We start from the raw sequence: 22,193 nt of genomic DNA on the forward strand, positions 1-22,193 counted from the left end.
GTCGCAGCTTGTCACTGGTCGTGACGGATACCTGCAAACGTATGAGAAATACAGAATCATAGAATGGTTCGGGTTGGAAAGGACCTTAAAGATCATCTAGTTCCAACCCCCCTGCCCTGGGCAGAGACACCTCCCACGAGACCAGGCTGCTCAAAGCCCCATCCAGCCTGGCCTTGAACACCTCCAGGGATGGGGCAGCCACAGCTTCTCTGGGCAACCTGTTCCGGTGCCTCACCACCCTCACAGTAAAGAATTTCTTCCTAATATCTAATCTAAATCTCCCCTCTTCAGTTTAAAGCCCTTATCCCTTGTCCTGTCACTACATGCCCTTGTAAAAAGTCCCTCCCTATCTTTCCTATAGGCCCCTTCAGATACTGAAAGGCTGCTATAAGGTCTCCTTGGAGCCTTCTCCAGGCTGAACAGCTGCAACTCTCTCAGCCTGACCTCACAGCAGAGGTGCTCCAGCCTCTGATCATCTTTGTGGCCTCCTCTGGACCCGCTCCAGCAGGTCTGTGTCCTTCTTATGTTGGCAGCGCCAGAGCTGGACACAGCACTGCAGGTGAGTTCTCACGAGAGCAGAGTAGACAATCACCTCGCTCAACCTGCTGGCCACCCTGCTTTTGATGCAGCCATCAGCTAGGAGCTGAGGTGTTCCCCAGGCCTGGTGGTCCTGGTCCAGCCTCACAAAAAGCAGGCTGTGTGTCCCCCCTGTCACCTGTGCCACCGTGTCCCCAGGGGACATCAAACCAGTTCCCTTCAACCCCTAGCTACTTTCAAAAAAAAAAAAAGAAAAGTATTCTTGAAGTCTGCTGTTTAAGGCTGCCAGAAAGGAGATAAAAAAACTATTAATGAGTATCGGGGAGTGTTTAGGTGAGGGGACTGAGTGCAAAGTTAAAATGACATAGAAACAGATAAGGTACTAAAAGCATAAATGGAGGTAAACAGAAGAGAGAAATACGCTGCTGGGAAAACTGGTTTGTGGTTGGAGCTTCAAATGCTACCCTTCAGTTCAACTTGTGTTGAACTTGTGTTTTCATAGGTCACTACCGCTCTCTGAATTAAACTCCAAGCAAAATGCCCCCCTCCCGGGGCTGGGGGGGGGAGTTACCTCGGCAACATCGTGTAAACTCAACAGCCTCGTGTAGCAGGAGGTGCCCGCAGGATTTGCCTGCAGAGGAGGCTGCCTCTGGAGTACTACAGGCTCTGCAGTCAGAAAAACATGCCAAAAATAAAATCAAAGTATGTGTAATTACTGCTTTAATTCCTTGCTGTCCAGCAAAGGAAGACAGCTGTGAGCTAAAAATGCTCTGTAACTTCTCTTTGGGTTGCTGTGCCTGTTTCATACTTCACTACTGAAGCACCAGGTAAGATGTTGTTTATGCCTTTTTATAGAACCTTTTCATTTATTATTTTGAAGGGGGTTTTGTGTATCCAAAAAAATTGCAAAGTTTGGAGAAGTTCACCATCTAATATGACTGTTAACAGACTATAATGGGATAAACATTTTAATGGATTATCTGGTGTTTAGCATAAGAGAAATCGAGTGCTACCTTCTATAGCTACTTTTGCACAGTTCATTGGATGACCTTGGTCATCAACTAGAGGTCATTCGATTTTCCTTTATCTGTTTCCTCTTCTGTAAACTACAGTACTCTCTGATGTCTGTCTGCTACGTAGTTATAAAATAACACGTGTTCCTCAGATAAAAATGTTATATAAAGTTGTTATAAACATTAATTCAATCAAGGATAAATGCATGAGTCTTTTGGGAAGGCTGCTACATGCTTCCAAGTAATTATATTTTTTGCTAGTAAAATCAGAAGCAAAAGCCTAATTCTTTTCCTGACTAGCAGTATTGAGTGGCAAATTACTACTGAATCCAACAAAAGCCACATAGGCCCTTCATTTCCACTGACCTCTGTAGTGATTTTGAAATGGAACGATTCCGTATGGAATGACAGCTGCATTGATTGTTACTTTCCATCTGTTCCATACATTTTACCATTGATAATATTTAGAAATGAAGTGTTTTTTCCCCATACATTGGCAGTACTACTGAGAGCCCTGAGCTCAGCTGCAAAGGAAAAAAATATGTATTTATAAATAAACTAAGAATAGGAATTTATGAGGAAACTCAAAAAAAATGAAAAAAATCCCAACTGCCAGAAGTAGTACCCAAGATTGCTGTTAGGAATAACTTGTAATAAAATCTGTGATAAATGTTGAAAATGTTATCTACTACTAGGTGTGGAAGGTGTATAAAACAGAGTATTTTATTCAGTTGAGTGGTGTAAGGACAAGCAACAAAGTAAAAATACATGTGAGGAAAAGAGCAGGGACAAAATAAAATTTTGTAAAGAAATTTGCAACATAAGGGCAACTAGGTGCCCTATTTGTCACAGTTCTACCTATCTATGGATTTATAAACATAAACAGAATTTTCTAAAAAAAAAACCACCTTTCTTTTAGCCTGCCATACAGTTTAAGTTCTAAAACAGCTTAGTCTGGTAGCATGTATATGGTGGTTATGCAGTATTTTTGTGTGAGAGGAGAATGTATTGCAGCAAATTAAATTGAAGTTGCGAATGCAAGAAAATGGAAACATTTTTGTGAAAGATAATTGTTTTAAATGGACATAATATGTATTTCTTACACGGTTAAATAGGAGAACCCACTGCCACATTATATCAGTTATGTCAGTACAACAGAACATTTCATGTAATCCAGAAAGGAGTAAGATATTTATGCTGTGCAAAAAGTTAGACCCTGTTCAATGACATTAGCAGGAACATGCATATGTATACAATATAAATTGTCATATTACATATTTGATTAGCTAGTAGGAAAATCATTCCTTGTAGGCATATTATTACATAACTTTCCATTACGGACTTCATAATATTCCTGTCTAGCACACAGAGTTACCCAATGTAAGAATTTGACACTGTTATTCATATATGTTTAAATATGCACATTCATATTCATTCACTAACATTCATACACATAAGATATCTGACAATATCTTATTTATTTAATAAAGTTATTAACTAATATTCATTATTGTATTTTCTTTTATTAGTTTCAATTCCCTGTCTTTAATTACATTAGGTGTTCTTGTCAATTGAGAAATAGAAGTTCGCTACATTTTTTGGAAAGACCCCCAAATCCATCAAAACTATTAATTGAGATTAATTTTATTTTAAGAATTATCTGTCTAGAATTCCAAGTGTTCAAATCCTTTGACTTCACCCTCTTATGTTTCTTCTCTAAGAGTCTGCAATTTTTTATTGTTCTGTGTTGTTAAGGCTAGTATCATCTTATGGTATTGTTAACCTTTGAGTTTAATCTTAGAAAAGAGGGTTGATGTTTTCATAACCATGAAACAGTTCCCAGTACACTTACTCACCATATTCAGGAATAATGTTAACTGTAAACAGGATCAATATTTCCCACATATAGCTATATTAACCAGGAGGGTGACATTTAGCTCCTTTCTCTTTTGCTGATTACTTGCGGGAAAGGTTCATTACAATCTTCTATTTAAGGGTAAAGCCTAATAAAAGCATCTTTATGTGGAAAAAAACAATGTTTGGGGACAGCTTGTTCCCACTGTGGGAATTCAGTAATGGCTGAGTATTGATGATATAGTATAGGGGGTAATAGTTGTATGAAACAACATTAAAACTTAAAATCACAATGGTGGCATTTTCAATTAAAAGTGTGGGAAGAGTGTTATTCTATTTTGATCTTTTCAGTGTTTTTCAACAACTGTCAGTTTTAATTTTTTTGCCAAAAGATACCATTTTCTTCAGAAAGAAACACCACTTAGATCAGCTACCATTAGGAATACAGACACAACAGACGGAAAGTTTTAAATGAACAGCATAATTAATTCAAAATATATGCTGTGTTTTATTTCTGAAAACAATCTCAAAAATAAGTGTGCCCCACTGAATTAATGTATTGAAAAACTTTACACTTTTAGATAATTAGCAGGGTTTTTTTTCTATGATTTCTGATTTCTGGAGCTCAGGTGGCTTTGTAAGATGATGCAAACATCCGTGCTAGGTGTTGGAAAAGAATCTGCATGTCCTGCTTCACAGGTGTGTGCTTTAAGATCTGAACAGTTGTGAAATCTTGGTCCCGCTGAAGTCAGCAACAGGGCTACCGAGTATGTGAGTTTCCTCAAGCATGTTCTTTTCTACAAGAACTGCAGTGTTAAATTGCACTGCAACTAAACTACTTTCATACAACTTTCCTTGTAGACTATGACTTTGCTGTCAGTTTGGACAAGCACCTAGCTGTCTACTGTTACTTCTGCATGCAGTTGTTAACATAAGGTATAGAAAATAATTGTCCAAAGAGAGAAAATACTTGCTGTTTTAATTTCCTGACACCGGCTTTTTTCAAATGTTCATTGTTTGACTTTGCTGTTGTGGGCTTGTGGATCTCCTTGAAAATCCTGTTAAGTTAAACTGAAAATACAAGGCATGAGTACTCACAATGAACATTATTCTTAGTTCTGTTTCTGCCTGAATTTAGAAAGACTGTAAAAGCATAACTTGCAATATGCAAGCGATTATTTATGGATAAATTAATCTGTGTATGGACTGATTCAAAGTTGGAAAACTGATCTCTAAAGATATCAAAGCACTATTTGGGAATCCTGATGGAAATCTCTTTTAAGCCTGTCGTAGGTGTACAGAGCTCATACATCCTCATAGAAGGCCAGCAGTTTACAGTCCGAGACTATGGATGGTGCATGGATAACTCTGTTGTTCATTTTCTTGAGCTACTGTTATGTCTCTGAACAACCAGGATTTAAAATATCAAATGTTTGTCATAGTAATTTAATGTAAGCTTTAAGGTGTTTTGGTTTTATAAAAGTAGTACAATTTCAGTAATATATTTTTCTAGACATACAGAGGTATTAAGATGCTCACAGAAAGGTACACTCATGGTTAAGATACTGTTTCTGACAATGCAATAGCTTTAAGTGAGAAACAAAAGTTAACTACTAATAAGTTCATAGGCTAACTCTGTCTTGGCTACTGAGTCTTGGTTATATCAAATTTATTCAGATGCCTGGCATGGATCCCAGAAATTCAATGGCAACAAAAGAGGCAATGCTAGTTATTTTTTATTTTTTATAATGTGTACAATTTTTAAACACCTAAAAAATTTACCTTTATAAATATTCAGAAATAATACATTGCTATTCATGCATTTATGAATTTGTAATAGGTCTGAGATAAAGAGTGGAATTTATACCTTGTCGATGTCAATGAGATTTTTGTTAATGTTTTCAGGCAAACCAGTCTGGACACACTGCCCAGCTAAATTTTGAACATGTGTTTAAAACCATACTGTATTATGGGACAATTACTTCTAAAGATGCTTAAAAATTATTTACAAAGTAAATTGTATACTGCTCTGAAATTCATAGAAAGATTACAGTTGACTTCATGTTTCTTTGGAATAAGCGATAAAAAAGATTTGTTGAGGCTGCAGTGTACAAGCTATTCTGTGCTCAGAAAGTTTTGGATGTTGAACCTCTTGCTGAGAGATGGTTTTGACCAAGTAAAGAAAGATATAAGTTTAATTCAGATTTGGTTTCTCAGTAATATGTTAAAAATGCAATTATCTCACAAACGTGAAGTGTTGACTTTCTGGTCCGACAGCAAGGTTGATATCAGCAAAATTATACTGACAGCTTTCGTGTCATATTCAACATGGCATATGTTGAGTTTTTAGCAATAAAAACTGTCTGGACTGTTTGGTTCTGTGTATTTACGGGACAGCGCATTAGATGTTAAGTTATAACATTTTTAATAATTTCAAGTACTTTTTAAATGTTGCTTTTGTCTTATGGCTCTGAAATAATGAAATATAAAGTACTACTTTGTACATGTGAATTGTAAATAAATTAACAAAACCTTTTTTCAGGTTTCTGGACCTTAATATATCTAAGGACAGCATGTCTGAAAACCAGCAAAATAAGAGGAGAAGCAAAAAAGGTAGTCTTACCAAAGTTTATATGTATGAAGTGTAACATGTGGCATCTGAAGAAGAAAAAGGACAACGTTAACTTGAAATCTGGCTACTTGTCAAAAGCAAGCAGCCACAAAAAAATTTGAAAACAAACTCAGAGTTATTTTCCACCTTTGAAAAGCTCCAATATTTGTTTTGGTTTTCATAGCTTTCCTATTTTTAAATGTTCTAGTTTTGTAGAGTTTCTGTCAATATTTTTCTTATATTCTGTTCTACTGAAATAGGAGCTGTAATTGGAATTTTTGTAGATGTTCTTTGTTTTTATAGTACATTGAATTAATACATTTACTTAAATAACTAAGAATAACTCGGATTTATGCATTCACATTTCCAAAAATTACAACAGGAATTATATATAGGTATTTCAGTAAAATAAAACATGCTCTTTTCTTTCCCGATAGTTACTTCCTGTATTTCTTTATAATAATACTTTAATGTTAAAAAATAACTGCATCTGCATTGTGTTACTGGTCAGTGAATGTTACTGCTTTTATGCGAATACTATTGTATCGTTGCAGATTGTGGAAGTGTTGCTCTTCAGAATGCAGATAAGATAATCAAAGAAATGCATCACCCATACAAAGCTCTAGGAAAAACCAGGTAAGTAGTATGAATATTTAATTTGCAGTTGGGTATGCAAAAATGGAGACAAAGCAGGTAGTAGTCTATGAGCAAGAAAAGATTTCCTTAGTGCCAGATGTTAAATACAGCTATATATGTTGTGTAGTGTTTCTGTGTTCCCACTGTCAATTATTGGCCATTGCTGGAAGCAGGATATTACACTAGATGAACAAATTATTTTGTACAATATGAAAAAACATATCGTATATGGTTTAACATCAGCATTTGACTTATTAAGAACAGACAGTTATCTTGCGTACAACTTCAAGATTAATTCGGACTGTACTTCTGTACCTCTTTTCTGTCACAGTATTTATCTTTTTCCATATTTGGATTTTTCATTCTTCAGAAACCAGGTGGCAGAAATCTGAGGTTTGCCTGCACAACCTCTATTCTTTCAGGCAGGCCATAGCATATTTTGTAAATAACAAAGGCACATCTGGTCTTCAGAATTCTTCTGACATCCTTTCCTGGTGATTCATAAAAAATACATACTGGAAGCAATTAGTTTTTGTCAAGAAAGGGAAGGTGGACAATAAGTTTTTCCATTCCTATTGTTGCTTGGTTTACATCGTTTGTCATTCATTCTCACTTGTAGTCAATCTCTGGCATCGCAATAGAATGCTTCCAGGGAGAGCCACAACTTCCCAGATGGAAGAAGAAAGAAAACATACTTTGGCATTCTTGGATCTTACAAACTTCTTGTTCACATTGTTCTCCAGTCATATGATTATTTGAACTGAGGAGGCTCTTTCCACATTATTTTCACACTGTATTTTATTCTTTTGGTTTTGCCCTTTAGCCAAATGGCACCAATATCCAGACCGTGGCCAGATCAACAAGTGGCATGTTTTCCAAGTGAAAATCAGTTAGCATTACAGATGAGACATCACACTTCTTTACCGTTCTTCCTGAAGAAAGAGAACGTAGGGCATGGCTTTGACTTCAGCTTTCTGCTACAGGCCTCCTGCCCACAATCCAACATTTCGAAATCAGTTATGGATTTAGATGATATTCAGATAATAAATACACAAATACAACAAAGTAAGTTCCATTTTCAAAGTCACACGTTTTAAATAAATTATATATTGCTTATCAAATTAGATGGCAAAGCTGTAGAAGTCTTTCTTCTTTAAACTTTAAGTTGTCTTTATGTCTGTCTGGCTTCCTCATGTAGTCTTCAGCCATGTTGACCCTCTGCTTTAGTTACGTGTGTGTGTGTGTTTGCAAAATGAAGGAGACAAAGAGGAGCAATGACACCATTCCTGTATAATGAAATCGAGCCCAGGAAATGTAAAGTGTAATTCTCTGTCGTGGAGTGGAGCCATGATGGCATCTCTTTAATTTTTTCCTCATACTGGCAGTATTAATTAGCCACATATCGAAGGTAGCAAACATCTGAAATTGAGGAGAAATATTTCCTTAAATTATTAGAGTCAATGTGTTTTAAAATTATCATATTTTATAGTTTTCTCTAGAAAATGGAACTGTGAAGTTCAGTATCAATTAAATTTCAACTTGTAACTTTTTTCTGCATAGCAGATTTATAGCATAGTCCTGCAACCACACATCAGACAGATTCTTGGTCCCCAGAACCCTACAATTTGAAATTAGTTTATAATGAAAATTGTAGTCTGTTTAAGAATTTCAAATTAACATTTCATTTTTTTTTTACTTTTAAGGGTTAAATGTAGCAATGCTAAAAACCAGGAACAAGAGATCTGAGGTAAGGTGGTATTATGTATAAAACTGAACACTGTTAAAAATACTATATGCTTTCAAAACCTTAAAAATAGAAATACAGAAGAAGTATGTTCCTCTGCTTAGTCTTTTTTTTATGAACATCAAGTATTTTTACATATATTTTATATATATATATCAGCAAATCTTCAGGTGTATGTCAGCAATTTGTCGGTAAGGTGTTACATCAGGGATTTGGGGGGGTAAAGGGTTGGACATTCAAAAAGTTATAAACCCTTTTAAAATAGAAATATGTGACTTATTATAGAAATACGTTAAAGTATGTACATCCTATATGTTAAACGTTAGATGTCTAGTTTTGCCAAATTTAAAAAAAACACACAATTTTCTTGTATTGAGTGGTAAGGTAAAATTGAAGCTGAACTGAAGAACAATCCTGATAGCAGATGATTGCTGAAATTTATTGTGTTAGCAAATAAAAAAAGTCTTAGGATTAAACATATTTGACATGAAATTTTGTGATAAGTGTAAACAGGATTCCTGACAAAACTTTCGTACTTAGAAATAAGCTAGAAATTTTACATGTATCAGTGCTTCACACGACATGAGCCTTAAAAGTTACAAAAGATCAAATATACTGTATTTAGAAAAAAGATAATTTGGTGTTTACAGATAGTAGTTAATAGCCCTTTGTACAAAAGACTTAACTTACTGAATCAGCTGTATACTTTAGTGAAACCACTGAAGAATACAACAGTATTCACAGGAAAAAAGTAAAGAAAAATATAGAAGTAATAGCAAGAGTTCTGACAGAAGGTCATAAAAAGGGCTATGGAAAAAACATTTCAAATGGAGGGAAATCTTTAAGAAAAATAATTTAGCTGACCTCATTATGATTTAATACAGCTTTATTTCATGTCTTAGACTCTGATGATTTCTAGAGGCATGTCATTTGGGATAAACTGAGCATTCATATTAATGCTGCGCAGACTAGACAAAGCCTTCAGAATTGTAAATTTCAAACCAGCACACATTGTGTTTCCTGGCACATTCAAACCTCAGTTTGCCCTTGGAATGCAAACAAAAATTTCCTGCAGATTGCAAACTGATGTTGAATATAGACATGCAAATGAGTACTCAGAGCATATGACTGTGTGATTATTTCTATTGCATTCATTTGCATAAAAATATACAGTATATTCAAGCTTATTTCTTCTCCATTTCCTACAAAATAAAGCAGAGAAATATTATTTTTAGGAAATTATTCTCCCTGTTCATCTGAATAATCTCAACAAACTACTCAAATTCTCAGATCTGTACTCTTTCAAAGATACGTGATACCTTTCAATTAATGGGATGGGAAGAGAAGGTAGAAGGGAGGAATAATAAAATACATCCCCCCGCCCCCAACAGACTGCTGTGTTAGCTGCCATATAAAAATGGCCTTTGCCTAGCTATCCGTTTAACTTCACTGAAAGTGAAGTGCAGACTGTGCCATCTTCTAATGTACTTAAAACTCTGTGAGCTAAATCTGTGGTCCATATAACATGGTTTATGGAATTTTATAAGACTACACTAAACATATGGAAGATCTGTATGTTTAGACTTATAATAATGTCTTTTAAAACCTATAAATAATTTGTAATAATTGTTTTCTCCATGGATAAAACAGCATTCTGTTATAAATGTCTAGCTTTTTCTTTTTAAAAATTGCTTACATGAGATCTAGTTCCATTGGGAATGTAATTATGGGTGTCGGCACACTTTGGAGGGTTACATAAAAAGACTTTAAGTATCAGCATAAGAGTGGTGCTCTCATTCAGTGAGACTGCACAAAAAGAAAGAAAATTTGGCACATGAACCCACTGACCAGCCTATGAATTCTTGTAGCAAACATTCTATGTGGCATATAACATAGTTAATAACTGACAACATGATTTGTATGTGCAGACGAAGCTTATTATTTTTAAATCATGGAGAATGACTTGTGCTTAATAGCAAAAGATCCCACTTTCTGTACTGTGAAATACTTAGAAATAATTCTGGATGTGAGAAAATTCAGGTATTTTATCAGGGTTTTGATATTATACTTCATCTTGGTTAAACATGGGAATGTATAAAAGAATAATCCTTTTCTACTTGGTTCTTAGTGATTAGATTTTACCTGCATCTGTTGTGTAGCACATTATTAACGGTTTTTATGGAAATTACAGTTTCATTTGCCACCAGTGACATTTCAGCCTCTAAGAACAATTCATCTTGCTCCTCTAGAGGATAATATTGTCAATGAAAGCACCAACATCAGAAATATTTTGAATATTATGAACTCTATTCCTCAGCCTGTAAAACCAGTTACTAAATTTTACCAGTATCAGTTAGACAAGCTGTTAAAAATGCACACTGAAAAGTCATCAAAACTGACTGTGGCTACCATTTCTGATAAGTTGACTCCAGTGAAAGACCTGTACTACTTCAGCATGAGTAACTATTATAAGTACCCTAGGAACAAGAAAGAAGAAATTCAAAGCAATTTAAAGTGGAGGGAAGGTGATGTAGCTACAAATACTGAAAAGAATGACCAGATGAAGTACCAGTTTTCAGTGGCTTGTAAGAACATAGATTTTATGATGCAAGCCAGTTTCTATGATGATAGTCATCCCTATTTGAGCTCAGGTAATGCTCTGATAAACTGTGGAATATTTACAGCTCAGACAACACTTAAAATGTCAAGCAACAGAGATGTCTTGAGAGCTGGTGATGAGGAAAGAAGAGCAAAGAATTGCTGTAGAACTGGTCTAGAAGAAGGAAATGCTACAGAGATGATATTGGATTATAGACCACATGAAGATGAGAGTGCAAACTTTGTGCTTGACATTCACGGTTTAGATTCTTCCTGTAAAACTGAAATGAGAGAGGCTTACCATGCCTTAGAAGATTATTCTCTATCTGCAGGAATTCCCAGAGTAGAAGTGCAAGATCCTTCTGGAAAACAGACAGAAAATAATGTTTGTCTCTCTGGATTTGAAATGGAAAAAGAAGCAATGTCAGAAGCAACTTCAAAAGATCAAAGTGAGCTTGTACCTGTTGTTCATGTTACATTCTCTGAACAAGAACCAGCTAGGGAACCACACATTGCTAAAGAACCTGCCACAAAAAAGAGTGTCATTCGTAGCCTGCCTCCTCATGTTACTCGGAGCTTCAACATTCTTGCTCGCAAAGAAAATGACAAAAGTAAAATAAAGATGAACAGAAAATCTAAAATGAGTGGCAAGATAAAGGTATCTGAAGACTTAGTTGCTTCTGATGAGATTTCCACAAAATGTAATGCCAAGAATCAGATTTTCCCATCTTTGGAACTGCCACATCTGGAATCTGAGACTTCCTTGAAGCGTCAAAAAAAACACCCTCAGGCAGGCAAAGACCATTTTGCTCAGAGTGCTCAGAAACTTAAAAAGCAAAGTTTCTCCTGCAGTTGTAAAAGGTCAGTTATATTAAAGACAGCTGTTACTCCACTTTCTCTACCACATGCACAGTCTGCTTCAAATTTTGTAGATCTGAAATACAGTGATATGTTCAAGAAAATAAACTCAAATGACAAAGGCCCAGGTATTTATGAAATGTTTGGAACTCCTGTCTATTCCCACATGCGTGAGCTTGATGAACACGAGAACAGATTTTATAGAGATGTTTGTTCTCCTCCATCTGGGAGATGTACTGCTAGCACCTGCAGATCTACCTGCAGCAAAGGGAGACAGAGCAGCCGAGTAAGAAATACTCAAAAGAGAACATATTCTAAGCCAAAGAAGACCATACCTGGCACTAAACAAAAGCAGAAAGGTTTAACTACAAAGGACGGAAGTACCAAGTTGAGTGACAGCAACGCAGAGCAAGATAATGTAATAACTTCTGATTCAGATTTTCAAATAAACACTTCAATGAGTATGACATTGTTTCATGAAGACACAGACCATCAGCTTACATTTTTAGAAGAACTTTCACAATCTACTAAGCAAAATAAAATTTTTTCAAATTCAAACTTATCAACTGTTAAAGAAGCTTCCTTGGAGCAGTCTTTAGACAGTCAGGATATATCCAACCATCAGAGAGCTGCTACAAGTAGCCAGAATCTTCTTCAGTTCAGTGATAAAGACTACAGAGAATGTGTTGCTCTAAGTAGCCATCTACTAATGACAGAGCACAACATTTGTGTACCCCAGTGCAGGGTGGATATGGATGGCTGCAAAGGCCTGGAATCAGACCAGGCCTCCTTCAAGTCTAATAATAAATGTGAAGTATTGCCCTTTTCAGATAGACTGGAGTGTCCATCCCCTACAAAAAAATTAAATCCCAATTGGGCATACACACCTCAAAATAGTGGTTTGGCAAATGAATCGACTCAGCCTTCAGTGATTCCAACAAAAAATGTTACAAGCCCCAGTTTCCAGACAAGTCAAAACATTTTGTCCTGGGCAGATAATAAGGATGTGACCGATGACTTGCTTTGTTGTCTGGCTGAAGAATTGCTAGTGCTTGAAGAAAAGGACATCAACTCTTCACGAACAAAAAATACAGGTTCTAAAATGCAAAATACACATACTAAAGAAGACGAAAATATGATAAATGGAGATGGAGCAGTAGTAAATAGTGCTCCAGAGAAGGTAAAAGTAAATTCTTGTAACTTGCTAGCTCCTTTGATTGATGCTTCAACGCAAGTTTGGATAAAAGATAGGAAATGTGTGCTCATTAATGATTGTATGTCTTTTCCTTGGGCCAGCTGCCCACTGATTGTTCCAGTGCTCAGTTGAGAGCCCATTTTAGAGGCTGCATGTCAGGACGCAAGCCATGTGGTACTAAGGCATGACAGCAATAGCTGTCAAGGCTTATATGGGGGTTAAGACAAATTTAGAAATTTTAGTGATTAAAAAGGAGAGGCTATTTTAACTGAAGAGCATGTATAAGAAGGTGCTGGGGCAAGGCAAAAGATCTTGACACCTAAGGAGTATGAAAAGACACTGCAAATGGTTCTTGTATATCCAAAAGGGCAATTTTCTTGAATCTCTGAGTGCAACCAGATACTTTTCTAGGTATTGGCTTATCAGACAGACTCAAGGCTGTTTAATTAATGTTTAATCAAAGCTTCAAGGTCAGAAGGCTTAGATTCTTGCTCTCAAGTCAGTTAAGAACCTTCACCTACTAACATGCTTATCTACCAGTATTGCTTCTCCTTGGCCCTGTTAGCTTTTTGTCTATTTAAATTACAAATTTATAAGGAAATTTCTTTCACTACATGTTGATATACTTCCTTATGCTTCTGCAGACACAGGTGCCAATCATGTCCCCATTCTCACTTCTCCTAGGGAGATTCATGGCTAGATGGAGTAATTATTATTGTCTTTCCAAAGCAGGCTCTTCTTCCTCTGAAATCATGTCCAAATTGTTTTCAGGAGACTTGGGTTACATACGTTACCTAGAGCAAGGTGATAGTTATATTCATTCTTCAGCTTAGCAAACTCTACCTATGTGACAAAAAAAATGTAGGAAGCAGATATATATCCTGTTCTTTTAAGTGTTCCTTCTGTCTGTCTTCCTCTCACTGGAAAAAGATGTCATGCTATAGTCTTCTGGTTATGCACTATTGTGATATATACTTGAAAATATTTACGTAGTAGAGCAATTGTGTTGATGAACTGACAAGTGAGTATATATATGATTAAATAATTAAATAAATAAATAAAAATCTATAGAGAAGAGTCATGCCAGGTAAAAATTACTCCTTTTAAAAGATGTAAGGATAATACAAAGCCTTTCTTTTCCTCCCTGCTTTCTCTCTGCACTGACCATCATCTTCAAGCAGAGTTACAGTAAAGCCTTTCTGGCATCAAATGAAGAAAGTGACCTGCTAAACTTTGACAAATCTGCTAAATTACCAGGAAGCAGTTTAACTAACAAAGATCCTATCATGTGGACAAGAGGTGAAGTCCTTGGAAAGGGAGCCTATGGCACGGTAAGTTAATGTCTGAATATGTTAAGAGATGCGCTGGTCATCTTTGAGCTACATCTTACCTTGTAACTGATTGTTGTCCCATTCAACAAATAAATATTTTGGATTATACAATGAGACATGAAACATGACAAATAATACAACGATGCTATTTAAAATAAGTAACTGCTCGGTTTTATTTCATGTTTCGTTTTAATAAATGCTAGTTTCATTGTAGGTATATTGCGGTCTGACAAGCCAGGGGCAATTAATAGCTGTAAAACAGGTTGTTTTGGATACATCAGATCAACTCACTACAGAAAAGGAGTATCAGAAGTTTCATGAGGAAGTTGATCTTTTGAAGACATTGAAGCATGTCAATATTGTAACTTATTTAGGAACTTGTCTGGAAGACAACATTTTAAGCATTTTCATGGAGTTTGTTCCTGGTGGCTCAATTTCTAGTGTTATTAATCGTTTTGGTCCATTGCCAGAAATTGTCCTTTGTAAGTATACAAAACAAATTCTACAAGGGGTTGCATATTTGCATGACAATTGTGTGGTCCATAGAGATATCAAAGGCAATAACATTATGCTCATGCCAAATGGTATAGTAAAGCTAATTGACTTCGGCTGTGCCAGGCGTTTGGCCTGGGTAAGCCTCAGTGGCACACAGAGCGAGATGCTCAAGTCTGTGCACGGGACTCCATACTGGATGGCACCAGAAGTTATAAATGAATCTGGATATGGAAGAAAATCAGACATCTGGAGCGTTGGCTGCACTGTGTTTGAGATGGCAACAGGAAAACCACCACTGGCTTCCATGGACAGGATAGCAGCCATGTTCTATATTGGAGCCCACAGAGGACTGATGCCTTCCCTACCTGATCGATTCTCCGGCACTGCAGTGGATTTTGTGCATGCATGTTTAACCAGGTATGTAGATTTTTACCTGAAAAATGAAAGGAAAAATGCAGATAGTTTGTATCATAGAGAATGTTGGTGGGAGCTTAGGTTACCTCTTATATGGTACGTATGACTGTTTTGTAAAAGCATAGGGTTTTCAACATTTCAGGAAAGCCTTTAAATAATAGTATACATAGAAGAGCTTTACCCTCCATAATGGTATAAAAAAATCCCTTACACAGTGTATTTTTGTATGCCTTATACTCAGAATTTACTTTCCCTGTAATTTTCATGCAGAAACATGGCACCATTGAGTTTTACACAAAATGCTTGATAAATGTCTTTGCTGTGCCTTGCTGTTCCAGTATCACATTGGCTGAGTCTGGGCTCCGTCAGGCAAGTTGTTTTGAGGACAACATTCAAAATGAAAGAGCTTTCATTCAGTTCTTATCTTCTGCAGTAGAAAAATCTATTATCACTGCCAGTCCAGGAAATACATACTTATTTGAAACACAAAGTCCTCTATATAAAAACCCCAAAACACCAGCATTCACCCATTATAAGAATTATTTTTGTGTTTTAAATATCAGCTTTGTCACAGATGTTTAAATAGACTATCAATTTCAAGAGATAAGTTCCTGATTATGGATAGTCTCTATAAAATTAAAAGCAGGCTTTTACATATCTCTAAAGACCAGATTTGAGCACTAGAGAGAAACAAGTTATTTAGTGGGTATGGCAGTGGTCTTGGAGGCAGGACACCTGATTTCTGATCCCTGGATTAGAATTGTTATGGTATGGTTACTGTTCCTGTGGGCCATATAAGAATAACCAGAAAAACTGTGGACTGTATATAGCAACATCATATATACTTTGATTCAGAGAGAACAGTGTTTAAAAGGCAGAAGGAATTGTTGGTTGAAGCGAAGATACAGATATAAAGCATTTACCTTTAAAAATAAAGTATTTAACTTTTCCAAAGTCAGGATGCACGTGTTGCAAACTTTTAATGTATAATCTCACCATGTCCTAAATATAAATGCCTCCCTCATCCCATCTTCCCCGTTAGTTTATTATTTAAGAAATCAGTGTCCTTTACTCCTTCCCCTCTTTTTTTCTCCAAATTGAGGGTTCAAAAAGCCCAAAGCCCTTGGCTTTAGCAAGCCAATGTTGTAATTACAGTACTGTAATTCCATATGGGCTCCTTAACATGCATGACATTGATTGGAGATGACAGAACAGCCTGATTGACACAGGATCAAACAATTGTCACCCTCCTTAAATACATCTATGGTGCACCTGAAACGGCCACATTAGCACAATTATTCAAAGTTTTCCAAGGAATTTAGAGGAACAAAGAATGATTTCTGTATTAATAAAATATTTCAGTTTTATAATTCATAAATTCCAACAGTCTCTTCCCATAAATCCTGCCTTCCTTTCTACCAGCTTTATAAAAAAACCCTAAAAATATGTAATGACTGGAGAAATGACAAATAAAAAAGGCTAAGTTTGCATTTAGATTCTACATCACAGGCATGCATATTCATTTTATGTACTGATTTTTCAAACCCTTAATGCAGAGATCAACATGAACGCCCTTCTGCTCTGCAGTTGCTGGACCATCCCTTTGTGAAAGGAAGACAGTGAATTTTTCAAAACTCTTGCCAAATGAGAATACATTTTCCATATGTGAAAAAAGATCAGAAGGAACTGGACTTAAAAGTGACAGCATACTAGAGAGCAATTATGTACAAAGACTCTATTAGACAGCAGTATGATTAAAGTAATGTTTTTTGCAATGTTTGTGCTCATTGGAGTGGGCATTCCTTCACTGTGACCACAGGGCCGCGTTTTGTTGTATTTGGAGAGACTTTAAGAGAAAAAAAACCCCACACATCGCCATCACCGGTATGTGACAGGCAAGGTAAGTTGTAGTGTCAGTTTGTCTGTAAAAAGCTATGGAACGTATGCTATTGGCAGAAGGCATTCCAGAGCTGAAAGAGCTGTGAAGGCTTTGCGGGAAGCTCTTCTCAAACTCATAGATATGTCATTAAGTGTGCCTGTGATGATCCCAAAGGAACCCCAAACCATGTAACTATATTGGCACAAAACATGCCGAAGCTTTAATTCAGCTAGATGGGCCCTTTAATTTTTAGCTGGTGAAAAAAATAACTAGTTTTTGCGTACATATGTTGTTTCTTTGTTACTGAGGTACGGTATCACTATGAGATACTGTAGTGATAGTGACGAGAGATACCCAGGTGTACACATGTGCATCTTTGCTAAGTTTACATCGAGATCATTTCCTAGTCTGGCTAGAATTATGAATCTAAACTTCATGACTGTCTTTTCTCAACAAAGTAGTGCATTTTTTGGACAGTTTCAGGTCACAGAATGGTTGAGGTTGGAAGGGGCCTCTGGAGATGCTCTAGTTCAACCCCAGTGCTCCAAGCGGGGTTGCCTAAAGCAGGTTGCTTTGGGTATCACCAAGGATGGAGACTCCACAGCCTCTCAATAGGCAACATGTTCCAGTCTTCAACCACCCTCATAGTAAAGATGTTTTATGTTTGAACAGGCTGTCTTGTGTGTCAAGTTGTGCCCACTGCCTCTTGTCCTGTCACTGGTGGCACTGGAATCTGGCTCTGTCTTCCTTACTGCCCCCCGTCGGGTATCGATACGCATCAGTACAATTCCCCCTGAACCTACTCTTGTGTCATGGAGTGGCACATTTTCTGCGTTCAGAGCGATGTGTTGTAATTCTCACCCTTCTGTTTGCCGGTACAGAGCAGCAAAAGCAGAGGAGTGTTACCTTTCCCTTGTTTGCAAAGGCTGTAAAGTGCTGTTGGAGTCACTGGACACTTGCTGCTCTTTTTCAATCGCCTTAATCTGAAATAGAACAGCAAATTTGATTCTGAAACTCAAACTGTTGAGTGAGCACTGTGTAATTAGATGACATGTAACAGTCTCCATCTGAAATAATTTCTACAGTTAGTATAACTAGCTCAAAATTAAATTTGAAGAACATTATTATGTATTAATAAAACAACAAAAAAATAAGCAGGTATTACTATTCAGGCTGTCCTTTTTCTGATGAGGCTTCTTTCTGAGTATTTTTCAAATTTAAAATTTCAGGGGAATGAGAGACTGTAGAAACCGAAAATTGTTTTCACCGCATCCAAATGTGGCGAGCCTAACACCTTTGTGAGCACCTGGGCTCCGGGCAGAGCTGCAGTAAAACTCAGTCAAGGGCTCGGCTCTCAAGAATTCAAGGCCCTGACTTCAGTGGAGTGGTAGCATGAAAATTAGTGTTTTACCAAAAGCAAAGAAGGAATTTCTAAGTTTTATATAAATCAGCTTTCCCCACAGTGCTAAACATTTTAGTTACTCAAATAGCTTTCAAACTTTGTTTTATTCCACTAGCCTGACTTCAGAGAGTTGGTCTAAACTTTGTAAAAGCAGAGAGAAATCAGTACTTCTAGCAAAATTCTTTATTAGTAGTTTCTGCAGGTATAATGTCACATAACAATGACAGAACATTATGCCAGTATAAGAGAAATCCTAACATCACAGTAATCTTCAAAGTTCAAACAGTTAACAGTCCCATTTCGAGGAATACTCTTGGTCTTCATGCCAAAAAATCCGTGGCAGCTTCACATTAGGGTATCTTCACGTTAAAGTACCGTGCGGGATAAAGGTAGGAGCCCTGGCATATGAACTCAAGTGGGATGTACATAATTCCATGATGTACATTAATTCTTCTCAGATTAACGTAGTGTCTCCAACAAAGCTGCAAAGTAAATATGAGGTTTTATTTAGCATGAAATGAAACTGAGGTGACTGCCATAAGCAGGGAAAGAATGGGAATGCTCTAGGATATACAGGTAATTTAAAAATGTCAGAATTACAAACCCCCCTCCTTATGCACATTTTATAAGCAATACTAACATCTTTTGTTAAAGTCTGAGTTCTCCAATATTAAGGTTATTAGTTATTTGCAATTTAAATGTAATGTTTAATGCAGCTGTTTACACTAAAATTAGTCTCCAACTTCAATGTCTGTAAAATTTTGACCTGAGTTTTTAATCAAAATGTGAAAGCACGTTTTTGCTTCTGTTTAACCAGACTTAGAGAATGAGGTGCTTGGTTATGGCCAGCACTTGCAACAAAGGTATTTCAGCTTAATGACGCTGGAGAACAGGAGGGATGCGATTGATTACATCCCGACCCAGCTAAACCAAGAAGCAGGGTGGTTTGGGTGCCTCGGGTCACTCGCCTGAGTCCGGTCTAGTACAACATTCTATAATCAAGTCTAACTTTGCATATTTCTTACTTGTTAGGATCATAGATTTTCACATCACAATCCAGGTAATTCAGATACCTGTAATAAGGTGTCTAATGTGATAAGGGGAAAGGGTAAGAAACCTTGAAAACCTTTATTTTCAATGAAAAGTGACTCACTGAGGAGGGTCACACTTGCTTAGTTATTTATAGTATTGGAACAGGGCAGGCACTAATGTTTTAAAAAGGGCATAGTCTTCATTTCTAACAGCAGTGAGGACCCCCTTACAAAACATGCAGGCTGCTAAGGAGTAGGTACGAACACTTTGCTGGGATGCCAAGCTTCCTCGAAATCTAGAGCTTAAATTTGAGAACCTGAAAGTATGCTGTCCTTTTATCCTTCTAGGGGATACCTAGCATTTCTTTTACTCAGTAATATTTAAAGCTCCGAGCTGTTGCTCAAATCTGAGGAAAAGGGAGGGTTCTTTGGGATGCCAACCCAGATATTTTACACTGGTCTTGAAACTACAAACAGCAACATGATGTAAAAATTTGCATCTCAAAATACACAGCCTTTTTTCTCAAGGAAGCAGACATTGAGCCCAGAAAATCCAGTGTCTTTTGAGATTATTTGGGTTGAAAATTAGTGCTTTTTCCACAAAGTTCAGCAGGAACCAGTGCCATTTCCTAGAACTCTCCTCTCAGCTCTCCATTTCTTGCACGTAAGTGAAAAAGAAGCGTTCTGCAGAGGAAGGGCACGCACAGCAGGGTGCCTTTTCTCCCCCACCTCCCATGGGGACCCCCACCAGCAGACAGCTTCAGAAAGTGCATTTTAGAGGCGGTGTCAAAAAATGCAATCTCTGAACTATGGGAAGAAAACGGTGTCCTAAGTGCAGGAAGGTAGAGGAATCAAACCCAAGTACTGGAACTTTTAAGGTTAAAAATGTGATTTGGGTTTGCTGTATCCACCTTAGGAGAGGCCAGAGAAACGGTCATTCCCAGTACCAATCCGAGAGAACGCTCCTGGCATTAATTATATATATATTTTTTTAAAGGTGTAAGGGAGTTAAGTATTTCAGAGAAAGGAGGAATGAATTAGCTAGTTTAGTTCGGCATAACTTTGTCTTTTAAACATTTATTTTAAAACCAATTGTGGGGATGCGCATTTACATCCCAACTAAAGAAAGCAAACAAAGCGTTTGCTCCGTCCCCTTCACTGCAAAACAAGGATTGGGAACCTTTCCCCTGAGGTCTTACAGAGACCCTTGGGATGCTCTTGTCACCCACCCCCTCACCCCTTCCCCCCCCCACTACCCACTGCTACAAATAAAAGAAAATGAAATAAAAAATAAAATGAAGCGGCGCCAGTCACTATACAATAAAATCACAGCCTCTCCACCCCAGGGTAGAGTGAGGGAGCACCTTAAGAGGGCATAAAATTTCTAGAATTTGCTTTTCAGGTATCAAATACCTGATCACCAGAATGTAAAGGAAGCAAAGGAAACCAATTAAACTTCAGCCTTTCATGCATCCCACTATTTGACTGATCTGTTAAAAATTGGCAATGTTTTGCCAATAACTGAAAAGGCATCTTCTTTGTGTTTAAAAATGAAACTGGAAAATTAAACATAGTAAAATGGGATAATTTCTGCACAACAGAGGTGAGGTAGGGAATTTTATTGAAAATACTTTTTTTTTTTTTACAAGTTCTTAGAAATAAAGTTGTTTTTTCTAATCTCACACAAATGGCTGTACCTCAAAAAATTCAACTATGCTAATATGAAACATTTATATTTACAGTTAGCCAAAAGAATATACAGAACTGCCATTTTATGCAAATACCGAAGTACGGGATCACAGTGAGATACAGGACTTCAGCACTCCCACCATTAGGAACAGGTTAAGATTCAACATACGAAAGAATCTCACTAGTCTACAAACCTCATATCTCACAAAAAGGGATGACTTTTAATAGTGTTGTAGCAAGGTCTCCACTACAGCGTCATTTTACAAATTACATAATGCATGTACTCAAATTTATAACAAAACCATCTGTAATCAAAGTGACGATCAGAGTGATAGCGTTGTCTCTTAGCCTTTTATTGCATTTACTCAGTCATTCACTTGCGAGGCTGACGCCCACCCCATGAAGTTCCACTCATTCCGAGCACCTCGGCCAGGCTGAGGTTCGCACCAGTCACTGATTTGCAGTGGGTTTCACTCAGGGAAAACCAGTGGCATCTCCTTGCACGTCCTCTCCCTCAGCCCCTACTACCACCACACGGAATTTACTTTCAGACACGAAGACACAAACAGTTTCACATATTTACAATTACATTGAAAACCAAACCCAATGAGTTTTATGGACATCCTTGACAGAGAAACCAAAAAAATCCCAGTTTGGATCTCAACGTAGCATAGCAACATTTTGTCCACGACATTTCACAACTTCCCAGAATCAAAATAGGAAACATTTCTTTTGAAACAGCACCTTAGGATGAAGGCCTATGCTCTTTTCCAATTTATATCAGACAGGCACTAGTTACCATCCAGACATTTTAACTCCAAGTTCTGACAGCAATTGCTATATTTACAGTACAATATATTGCTTATCCAGAGTGGCTGTATAAGATGCATTTCATGGCACGACTAT

General features: G+C 37.0%; 2 protein-coding genes across 5 annotated transcripts in view; one reads left to right on the top strand and one right to left on the bottom strand.

Annotated features, from left to right (window-relative positions):
• The first annotated feature begins 1,333 nt into the window (after nucleotides 1–1,333).
• MAP3K19 (mitogen-activated protein kinase kinase kinase 19) lies at nucleotides 1,334–16,926 on the top strand. The gene is made up of 9 exons (XM_063341436.1): nucleotides 1,334–1,364; nucleotides 5,947–6,017; nucleotides 6,570–6,651; nucleotides 7,475–7,716; nucleotides 8,355–8,398; nucleotides 10,587–13,031; nucleotides 14,228–14,377; nucleotides 14,592–15,289; nucleotides 16,843–16,926. The coding sequence occupies exons 2-9, from the start codon at nucleotides 5,978–5,980 to the stop codon at nucleotides 16,907–16,909; spliced, it is 3,768 nt and encodes a 1,255-aa protein (XP_063197506.1). The 5' UTR covers nucleotides 1,334–1,364; nucleotides 5,947–5,977; the 3' UTR covers nucleotides 16,910–16,926.
• A 3,677-nt stretch (nucleotides 16,927–20,603) lies between these two features.
• The window catches only part of CCNT2 (cyclin T2), a 26,289-nt gene continuing 24,699 nt past the window's right edge, over nucleotides 20,604–22,193 (bottom strand). For all 4 annotated transcript variants that reach the window (XM_063340947.1, XM_063340948.1, XM_063340949.1 and 1 more), the window contains one exon: nucleotides 20,604–22,193. This exon is cut by the window's right edge. The gene's annotated coding sequence lies outside the window, so the exon portion shown is untranslated.

The sequence above is a fragment of the Chroicocephalus ridibundus genome, chromosome 7 (assembly GCF_963924245.1).
Source record: "Chroicocephalus ridibundus chromosome 7, bChrRid1.1, whole genome shotgun sequence".
Lineage (NCBI taxonomy): Eukaryota > Metazoa > Chordata > Aves > Charadriiformes > Laridae > Chroicocephalus > Chroicocephalus ridibundus.

Coding starts and splice junctions, on each gene's coding strand:
- MAP3K19 (XM_063341436.1), top strand. CDS start 5,978: ATGTCTGAAAACCAGCAAAATAAGAGGAGAAGCAAAAAAG. Junction 6,018..6,569: donor TAAGAGGAGAAGCAAAAAAG/GTAGTCTTACCA, acceptor GTATCGTTGCAG/ATTGTGGAAGTGTTGCTCTT. Junction 6,652..7,474: donor AAAGCTCTAGGAAAAACCAG/GTAAGTAGTATG, acceptor TTTGCCCTTTAG/CCAAATGGCACCAATATCCA.